Source organism: Pundamilia nyererei, unplaced genomic scaffold (genome assembly GCF_000239375.1).
Source record: "Pundamilia nyererei isolate P.nyererei 1_Seehausen unplaced genomic scaffold, PunNye1.0 scaffold00041, whole genome shotgun sequence".
In the NCBI taxonomy this organism is placed as follows: Eukaryota; Metazoa; Chordata; class Actinopteri; order Cichliformes; family Cichlidae; genus Pundamilia; species Pundamilia nyererei.
The window spans coordinates 1483888-1494588 of NW_005187442.1; the positions used below are offsets into that span (position 1 = coordinate 1483888).

Consider the following 10701-nt stretch of genomic DNA (forward strand, 5'->3'; position numbering starts at 1 on the left):
CAAACAACCTCTAATAATTCTGTCTTTATCTTTGTTACGTTACCACATTGTGAGCAAAACAGTTTTGAAGAGAGGCATAAATCAAGGCGTTTCCCAGCAGATCAATCTTCACACTGATGCCACACTGCGAGGCTAAACTTGGCGTAAGAGGAATTGCAGTGTTATCTGAGGAGAGGATAAGGAACACAAAAAAAAAGGTGGGAAAAATTAAGCTTTAAGAGGCAAGAAGCCAAAGAAAAAAAAAATTTTTTTTTTTTTAAAGCTTACTCATGACGGCAGTAATTTTCATAAGATTTCCTCCAAGTGCACCAACATCCACACGCATCACATTCCCCAGACAGTGAGCGGTGATATCTGGAAATAAACATTGACGTGAGTAAGTAGGCAGTAGTTTGATTAAGTGACATTTTTAGGAAAAATTATAAATAAAATAAATAAAACTTACTTAAAGGGGGCCTCTTTTGAGCCTGTGTGTTCATAACAACTACCAAAAGAATGAACCACCTGAAAAAAAAATTAGTCAGTTAAAGACAAAAATCTGAAAGTTTGACTAAAAAGGTTCTTAGAAAAATAAAGCTACAAACCCCAATCCTAATGAGTGACCCATGGCACAAGAGGTGGGGAAGTGGTAATCTTAGCGTCTCTGTTTTTGCCGTTTTTAAAGAAGTTTGTAGGGGACCTAAAGGCACCTCTTTGGCTAAGATGAGGGAGGTTGCAGCCACACACAGGTGGATCTCGTTGGAGCCTGATGAGGTTGAGTGGGTGGAAGTGAGTTTTAACCAGAGCTGCAAAAATGCTGACGGCACTTGTACTGGAATTAAATTCAAATATGCTTGTCCAACCAAATGAACTGTTGTAAAGTAAATAATTAATAAAATGAAGCATGTGTGTTTGTTTTGTTTTCTTATATACTGAGAATTCATCCAAACTCTGAACAGCATTTAAAAATTAAAAGTTATAGTACAAAACCAAAGCAGAAATGAATTTTAAAAAGGCAGCAGTGTTTTGTACTATTGCTAATAATTGCTGGTTTGACGTTCTTCAGTTGAGGGAGCAAGTCTATGTGAATAAAGTAAAATAAAAATGAAGGTGTGAGATTTTTCATACAATCTTCCAATAACCCGCCGAAGTTGAAATGAGTGGTGCAAATTCAAAAATGTCACAAATTCATTTGGACTTTTTCTGAAACCAATTAGAAAAAGTCAAAATGAAGTTGGGGTCTTGAGAGGTGCCACTGAGGTCAGAAGATTGTCCTTGTGCAGGTTGTGAGTTCATGATGGTTGCGCCACAGAAGAGCAGAATAACTATAAACTTCTGTAGCCCTGAACTGTTGTAAACAAATTTATTCAGAAAGCAGATAGATATTAAAATGGCAAATTGAATTTTTAAGTCCTAAAGAGCAGGAAGCACTCAGGAAATCCCCTGTGCTTTTAGGAAGTGAAGAAACTGATTTTATGGTTATGATTTCACTGCTAAAAAGCAAAAATTAAAACAAACAAAGATACTTCAGACAAATTATCATCAAATGCACCATAAAATATTATTATAGTTAATTTAGAAAGCATGAAGTAATTTCATATTTCTGTATTATTTAGGTTTTCATCAATCCCCCTATTTATTGTTTAGTTCATTTTATTTTATTATTTATTTTCCTCCACTAAAACATTATTAATTAAATTTTTAAAAAAAAACCCCAAACATACCTTAAGTAAATACTTATACAATCCAGCAATAAAAGCAAACAAAATAAATGATATCAGTTTTTTTTAAATGCCTGCATTAATTTATTTTAAATTTTTTTTTTAATATAGCATATGCATTTATTGTGTCAAATTTTTTGTGCTTCTTAACCTTGGCCGTTTTGGTCTTCCGTATCGCACACAGAAGTTGTGGGAGATGCTGAGGTTTCTTTCTTTGAGGGGATAAAAAACACGGAGTTTGGTAAGTTATAAAACCTGATTTATAAACGTTGAACAGCAGCTGTTTGATGAGTAGCGTTTTAGAGTCTGGTTTGGCAGTTCGCCTCCCGGCAGCGCTTTCTCAAAGTGGATTCAAATGCCATTTATTAGTTACTTCGCTCTCTGCAGCCAGTGCGCTGTCTCCGCGCTGGTTCAACTGCAGCTGTTTCACTCAAATACAGAACAAGTGAGGTTTGTAAGGGACATTGAGCACATCTGAAGTGACATTTAAAGAGTGAGTAAGTGATAGCCCAGGACAGAAACATAATAATTTTGGAGGCTCTTTTAAAATAAAGCGACTAGGTTACATACGTTATAAATTTCTCAAGAGGTGTTCCCAGTCTCTCGCTGCCCTCTTCTCTACTCCCTCGCCCCTCCCTGTTCCCTAGAAAAGGGAACAAACTGCCTCCGTGCTTCTGTCCCGCCTCCAGCTCTTCTTGTCCCGTCCGGGGAGCTGCGGCGCCACACTCCCTCGCTGACCTGCTCTGTGCGGCATTTCAGGAGAAGATGAAAAGCAAAACGGCAGGATAAAAGTTCTTTTTCATGGAAAGAAACGCTCCAAATACAGGTATGTTTTTCTACCTTTGCATTAAGACCCTATAATTAACAGACTTATCAGGTCCTTATTAGCCAATTTAAAAAAACAAAAAACTTTAATTTGAAAAACTCAGCTTCACTTAAGTGTCTAGAATTCAACTGTTTAAAAATATCTACACAAAAATGTAGACGAGGGCTGGAAATCAGTTTGTAAAATGATATTTTTCTAGTGGTAATCCTGTACATGTGACAGCACCTCATGCCTCTCTGCTCTCTCAGTATAAGCCATTTCCTGTGTGTGCTGTATTGATCCCCCTCCCTCCTTCCGAAGACTAATGTATTCTACAAACAGTGCAGTCAAATGTGTCTTGATAGAAACCATCCATTTAAACGTTACAGTTAGTCTTCACTGGGGAATCCTTGTGGGCATTTTAGTTGTCATAAAAAAAAGACACAAAAAGTCTGCTAGAATGAACTGACTTCACTGTAAATGTCTTTTCAGGATCATGGGGTATGGGCAAATCCTCCACCGGCGAGGGGATGAGGAGGACCAGGTCCACCTCAATGTGGGAGGGGTACGGCATGAACTGGATCCTGATATGGTGCTCCGCTTTCCTCACACGCGTTTGGCTCGTCTGCTGTGCTGCCAGAGCGAGGCGGCAATCCTGGAGCTGTGTGACGACTACAGCCCGGCTGAGAAGGAGTACTACTTTGACAGGAATCCTCGGGTTTTCCTGTGCGTGCTTAACTTTTACCACACGGGACAAATCCACATGATGGAGGAGTTGTGCGTTTTTTCTTTCTGTCAAGAGATTGAGTACTGGGGTATCAAGGAGCTCCACCTCAGCCCCTGCTGCAGCAACTGGTACCACGAGAGGAAGGAGTACATCGAGGACAGAGACTGGGACATCAGGAGCGAAGACCAGCAGGAGCCGAGCTTCGACTCCTCGTTTGAGGAGCTCTCTGCTCTCGATAAAGACCTCGCCAAGTTCAAAGGGGCCTGGTGTGCAGAAATTCGCAGCTACATGTGGCTCAGACTGGAGGATCCGGGTCACTCGAGAGCCTCGAAGATCATTGCTGTGGCTTCCCTCAGCGTGGTGTTGACCTCCATCGTTGCCATGTGTGTTCACAGCATGCCAGAGTTTCAGCGTGTGGATGACAGTGACAGGCCCATCGAGGACCCCGTGCTCACTAGACTGGAGGCGGTTTGCATCGTCTGCTTCTCCGCAGAGTTCATAATCAGGTTAATTGTCGCGCCCTCCCGACGGAAGTTTCTCGGAAACCCCTTGAACATAATCGACGCCGCTTCGATTTTGCCGTTTTATGCCACTTTAGCTCTGGAGACCGCCGACGAGGATAGCGCAGAGGAGAACGAGGACATAGAAAACGTGGGGAAAGTGGTGCAGGTTCTGCGCCTCATGCGGGTTCTCAGAATCCTCAAACTGGCTCGCCACTCCATCGGACTGCGAGCGCTGGGGGCCACCGTCCGCCACAGCTACCAGGAGGTGGGCCTGCTCCTTCTCTTCCTCTCAGTGGGAATCTCCATCTTTTCTGCCCTCATCTACTTCGCAGAGAAGGAAGAGGACACCGATTTGGGGACAATACCTTCAGGTTGGTGGTGGGCCACAATCACCATGACCACAGTCGGCTACGGGGACACCTGCCCCGTGACGGTGGCGGGGAAGATTGTGGCCACCGTGTGTATCATCTGTGGCCTGCTAGTGGTGGCTCTTCCCATCACCATCATCTTTAACAAGTTTTCAAAGTACTATCAAAGAAACAAAGCCATGGAGGGACAGTGCATCACCAAGCCCGAAAGACAAGACCCAGAACTCCCTCATTACAACATCAGGGAACTGTTAACGGGAAGCGTGTACCCCTTTATAGGAAGCATCGCCTTTAGGAACAGTGGGAGCAGCGGAGGGGACGATACGGACGCCTCCAGTCTCCAGGACATCGAGGTGTACGATAATGACGCTTGTGAAAATGGAGCAGCCAAATGAGATTCCTGCCATTTCACCGAGCATCACTCCCTTTATGACTGCGAGTCAGTCTCTGCCTCTCGGGGCAGAGTGCTCCATCACTGACCCTGCCTTCCTGCACTGTCTTCCCCCTGCAATTTGACAGAGAAATATTGTGGCCATGAAGTTTTTTCCCTCCTCTATCTCTCTCTCTTTCTCTCTCTCTCCCGCTCTCTGTCTACAGGGGAATAGCTGTGTCTGAAATATACAGCGTCGCTAAAACCGGGAAATCTAAAGGGAATTATCTGAACCTTGCTCAGAGGTTTGAAAGCCCATTTTCTGCTTGAGAAAACTGCAATGATGCATGTAGGAGGCCATAATGTTAATGTTTTTCAAAGTAATGTCCTTTATTGATTTCCTGCTTGCTGAAAAGTTCAGACAGAGAGTTTTCCAAATGCAAAAGTCTAGGATGACAACAGCACAGTTTGATGTTTAAAAATGGCGTTATAGATCTCAACTTTGGCTGCATGACCAAAAATAAGTGCATTTTGAAAGAGAGTAATAAAAATAGTAGAATTAGGCACAAAAATTGATGAAGAGAGGTGTCACATTCCTCTCAGAGCACCGTGGAAGTCGCTGATGTGCCGGGTTTTTATTTCGTTTTTGTTCGTTTTGGACAGTTCTGGCATCTCGGTGAAAGGGGAACTCATGTGGACATGAAATAAAACTCACAAGACAGGTGCTGCTCATTTGTGCCTGTTCAGATAAGCTTAAGATTCAGGCGTTTGCATTTTTTTCTTCTCGCGAGTTTAAACTCACATCAGGTAATCAATGTGTCGAATTTAATTTTTGAGGAGTGCAACACTTTGAAAATGCAAAGAAACCTTCTTTTTTGTGGTATTCTTCAGCCTTATCTCTCCCTGAATGTATTGATCTCCTGTCCCCTGTTATAATTTCTGCTTGGATGGACGCTGCCCTACCAAACTTTTCTCTGCAGGCGTCTAAAGGTGCTCATGCAGCTGAACGGAAACAATTCAAACATGAATTTGATGGCGGTTGAGGAAAAAACATTTAAAAGCACCTTAAAAGGCTGCACGAGAAGCCGGTTTCTGTTCAAACACACAGACTAACTGAGGCTTAACCTGAACAGATAAACGCCATTACCGTCTGATTATTCCTTAGAAGTAACAAATGAGTTTCGATCACTTGGTTTCGTGTATCAGGTGTGCTCAGTAACCAGATTAGCATATTGCTTATTCCACACTTTGGGTTTATTGCCTTTGTCAGTTGCATTTTATTGTAATGACAGAACTGGCACAGACACCTACTGATTATCAATAAATTTACATGCACAAGTGAAGAGCACAGTTGATGGCATACAGTACGTGACAGTGATTTTGCAGGCATGCATGCAGTGTGCATCCTTCCATAGGCACGACTGTCCGTATTTGTCAGGATATCTTTCTAAAAAACAAACAAAAAAAACCATGTGAGGAGTCACCACATGAATAAAGGGAAATATTGGACGATTTCTGCTCTCCGTTCAATTCTTGTTTGAACTGCTCGCACCTCACGCCCTTCACTGAGAGGTCACAGTTAGACATCATTCACGTTAAAGCCCCGAAGCATCCGCTGCAACAAAATGAAAGGAAGTAACGATCTCATACATTTGAGGCACTGTTAGAATAATGGTTACAATAAAATGGTAGTGCTGCTTTTCTGAAATGTAGATTGCTGTGAATATTGCGCAGTGATAATAATAAGGCACAACACCTCTCAACAGAGTAAAATACTAAAGTCGAGGTTCCGTTATTCGGCCACGATACAATTTCTTATGACTTCTTGATGCAGATAAAAATGAACATCAAAAGAACCCTAAAAGTTTTTGTAAAAGAGACTTTTTATACGACTGAAAAACCTGTACACACTCATATATGTCTTTACACTTAGTCGGTGAGGACAATATTTAATTGAAAACCAAATCTGTAATCTTTATTCAATGTATGTGTGAGCATGTATATCTCTGTATGTGTTAAGAAATCTGCCCCAGGACATTCAGCTGACAATGCAACACAGTTGGCAACAGATAACTGCACAGATATCTGTTCCTCACCATTACTCACAGCCCTGTGGCTTCTTGGGCTTTGGTTTTGAAGAGGGAAGTGGATTTCAATATCTTGTATAGGCTTCCTATATAGCCCATTTCCCATAGCAGGTGGTGTCTCTTATCTATTTATTAAGTTCGCACTGTAGCATGACAACAGTTGCACCTAGGTTCAAATGTTTAGTTGATGTTGCTCTTACGTTGCACATATTCCTGCAAGCATTTCCATTTCCAGTCCTCAAATAATTCAAATATTACAGTTTTTTATTTTAGTGTAAATGCCTGGATGCCAGAAAGTTTCACAAGAAAGAACCGGCTGCCAGAAGCCAAACAGTTTATTATTCAGCACCTGTCTCATAACTGTTTGCAGATGCTTCCATTTTTTTTATGCAGACCTTTATACTTCTGTATTACTATTTGGACTCCTTTCCTCAAAGGTCAACACAGTAAAGATGAACAGTTATAGAGACAGAGTGCAGTGGAGTCATGGCTTCTACTGGAGGAGAAAATTGCATGTGCTGGTAAAAATGATGGATACCTCAAAACTTCTGTGTGGTGAGATCAACTGGAATTAATTGTTTATAAGCTGAAAAATGAAGCCTTTCATGGGGTGACATCGGGTGATTTTCAGGTGGGATTCAGAGGGATTCTGATCTACTGGATTGCTACTGATTGTGTAGCAGAAAGCATTTTATCCTCAATAAGCCAAAAATGAAAATTTGTTAAAAGTGCCTTAGTTAACTACAGTAGTAATAATAGGTTTCATATATATAGTTGGATGTCAGCTAACTATATATGAAGGGTGTAAACAGAGTGGCAGCAATGTGGTAATGAGAAATTTCAATGAAATTCAGCAACTTATAGCAATGACAGACAAAACAACTGACCGACAGACTTAGTATAAGGTGGATATATCAGCCATCGGTTAGTGCAGACCTGTCATGAAGCCCTGACCTGAGTGCTTTAGATGTTTTGAAACCAAAGGATGGATTAATGAGCGCTAACCCTGGCTATTCCTCCTTTCTGACTCGTCATGATTTACAAAATGAACATCATGGTTTATTCAGTATGACCTGAAGGTAGCGACTGAGCCTGTAAAGTTATATCACAGAGCAAGAGAGCTGCAGACGTCTATACAAGTGGAAGTCTTTCTGCAATCAGAGCAGTTGAACTCTTCTGGCCATTGTTAGGTGGTTGCTCAGCAACGTGATGATAATACGTCGTGCATATTTCAAATTTTGTGGATATAAATTAGATGTTAGTGTTATGACTATAGTACATGCTTAGAAGCTACAAATGGGTCATTTTAGCCTGTTGGTTGGTGGTCGTTTATGCTGCCTATACTGTGAGGTGAGCTGGTGAAACTACTAGCACTGGGAGTAAGGAGAACCATTGATTGACATATGATGGCGTGCTGAACATTAGAGTTGAAGTTGATGTTCATTAGTGGCTTTATGATATATGATGATGAGCACTTTAAAAATGGACAGAGCTATAGGCTGACAACGCAAAACATATTTTTTAGCCTGTTAAAAGGTTTGTTTGGGGTGGGGTGGGGGGGTGGGGGGGGTTGGTTAGAATATGAGCCCTCATTTCTGAAACTTGCGGCTCTCACTCTGTCTGTTTTGTTAGTTAATCTTCGGCTGTGATTCGATCCCTGCGTGCTCTAGTCGCTGTGCCAAAGTATTCTTGGGCAAGATACTGAACCCAATGCTTTCATTACATTGCGTGAATGCGTGTGAATGTTAGATAGAAAGCACTTAGGCATAGGGGGAAAGTGCTTGTATGAATATGTGTGTGTAAGTGGGTGAATAAGACATGTTGCATAGAGTCCTTTAAGTGATCAAGCAGGGTACAAAAAAACTACAGAAGAAGCAGTCCATTTACCATTTACAGGAACAATCTATGGTGATCTGTTTTTCTCATGGAATCAAATAAATCAATACAACTTTATTTTGGTATTTAAATATGCCTACAGCTCATTTATTTTAAACCGCCTTGGCAGTTCTTTTTATAACTGGAACTGCATCCAGCCATTAAGTAAACCTTGAATAGATGTAACTGTGTTACTTTCACTCCAGCAGAACTCTCTAACAGGTACTGAAATTCTCCACTGCATGTAAATGCATTTACTACAGGAACAGGGTGACGTTGGGCAGGGTGTTGCTGGTGTAAATAATAAATGCACTTACCTGTTAAGGTCACATCGAATGTGTCAGCAGAAATGTCACAGTGAGTTTCAGGGAGTTCCAGACTTTCCCGTTAGGCTTTTCTTTTTTTTAATTTTAAATGAAACAACCACCTTCATTACATTAAGGCTGAAGTGAAACTGCTTACTACAATACTTCTGTTGGGCCAAAGAAAATCTTAATCCGAGTTAATGTAAAGTATTAAAGTACTGGGATAAAAGGTGTCACTGGACAATTGAACTCCTGTCAGAAACTCTGTGACTACTTTCATTAGCTGAAAAATAAAAGCAAATCAATAAAATGTATTTAAGGAGCTCCCCCCCCCCTCCTCTGGATTTATGTCCATAATCGCCAGTCAGCACTTTGATGTTAATTTGAAGTGAGTTGTTTGTGCGCAGTAGAGACAGTGATGTCTTTCAGCTGGCAGTGCCGTCAGGAGGGGATACTTCAGCAGCGTCTGGTGGACATTAAAGTTAAACAAAAGTCACCGAAAAGAATGATGGAGGGCGGAAAGAAGCATTGCAGGCTTTCACACTTATCCATCTGTGTGGCTTCAGTGTGTTTTGATATTTCAAAGAGAAAAACAGAAATCTACACTTGAAATATCTGACATTTGTTTTCAGGTATGAGTTTAAATCTGTATATTTAAAAACCCTCTGGGTCTATAACAGCATCTGTCAGTGAACCTCTCACATGAGGAAAAGGTCACTGCATGCAGTGATGAATGTGCAAGAGGCAAAGGGGACTTTTTATGTGGTGTGAAATTCTGCTGAGGCATGCTGCACCAGCCCACCATGCATTAAAGTTAGCCTAGTATAGAAGTGTTATAATATATATAACAGTGTTATAATATAAATAACAGTGAGTTAAGACTTAATGAAAGATGGTAGACGTGCATGTGGGCTCCAAATGAAAAAGAAAGTCCAGATTTGTAGATCCTAACATGTTCACAGGTGATGTCCTTAAAAAATTAAGTACATCCTGTAATTCAGTAGTTCATAGAACCACCTTTAACAGGAATAACTTGAAGTAATCATTTTCTGTATGATAATAACAAAACACGAGCTGCTTATTTGGCTGATATAAGTCCCAAAATACAAATACAAAACAGAGACAAAGAGATCCCCGAAATACAGAGTAACAAAATCCAGGTGGCTCATGAAACACACGAGGAAACAGTACAATGCAATAAAGAAAACAAATAAAAACTGAAGTTTTAAATACACATAGAAACACAGAGGGCAATCAGAGAGGAGTGGAAACACCTAGATAACAGAAAACAGCTCAAACTAATCAAAAACAGTGAGCTAGGGGAAGTAAAACTACATGACACAGTGACTGTCAAAATAAAACGGGAAGAGACGAATACTTAAAATTTTGTGGAAGACACTGGGACGACTATTAAAGTACAAGGGATCAAAAATATAAACAATATCAAACACTAACGGAAACCAGGTAAAAAACAAAACAAAACATAGTAATAGGTGCCAGCTGAACTACCTCCAGATCAACACTAATAAAACCAAGGAGCTGGTGGTAGACTTCCACAGGCACAAACATCCTCCACTGCAACCACTGAACATCCAAGGTATGGACATTGAGGCTGTGGACAGCTACAGGTACCTTGGTGTTCATCTGAACAACAAACTGGATTGGACTCATAATTCAGACGCCCTCTACAGGAAAGGGCAGAGGAGACTGTACCTGCTGCGGAGACTCAGGTCTTTTGGAGTGAAGGGCCCACTCCTGAAGACCTTCTATGGCTGTATCCCAATTCAGGGTCTGCAGCCCTAAAGTCCGCAGCCTCAACGATCCTCAAGGGCCGCGTACTTAAAGACCGCTAAGGCCGGAAGTGCGAGGCTTGTGAAATGGGACGGTCTAGCCTCTGTTGCGCTGCCCAGGTTGCCTAGCAACCATGATACTAACAGCTGGAAACGTTTCATACAGCGTTG

General features: G+C 41.3%; 1 protein-coding gene across 1 annotated transcript; it reads left to right on the top strand.

Moving 5' to 3' along the window:
* Window positions 1–2413: 2413 nt before the first annotated feature.
* Window positions 2414–4498, top strand: kcns3b (potassium voltage-gated channel, delayed-rectifier, subfamily S, member 3b). The gene is made up of 2 exons (XM_005731060.1): window positions 2414–2526; window positions 2998–4498. Exon 2 carries the CDS (start codon window positions 3002–3004, stop codon window positions 4496–4498), a length of 1497 nt encoding a protein of 498 aa, XP_005731117.1. The 5' UTR covers window positions 2414–2526; window positions 2998–3001.
* The last annotated feature ends 6203 nt before the right edge of the window (window positions 4499–10701 follow it).

Excerpts from the sequence above, each read along its gene's own strand:
- kcns3b (XM_005731060.1), top strand. The coding sequence starts at position 3,002 with ATGGGGTATGGGCAAATCCTCCACCGGCGAGGGGATGAGGAGGACCAG.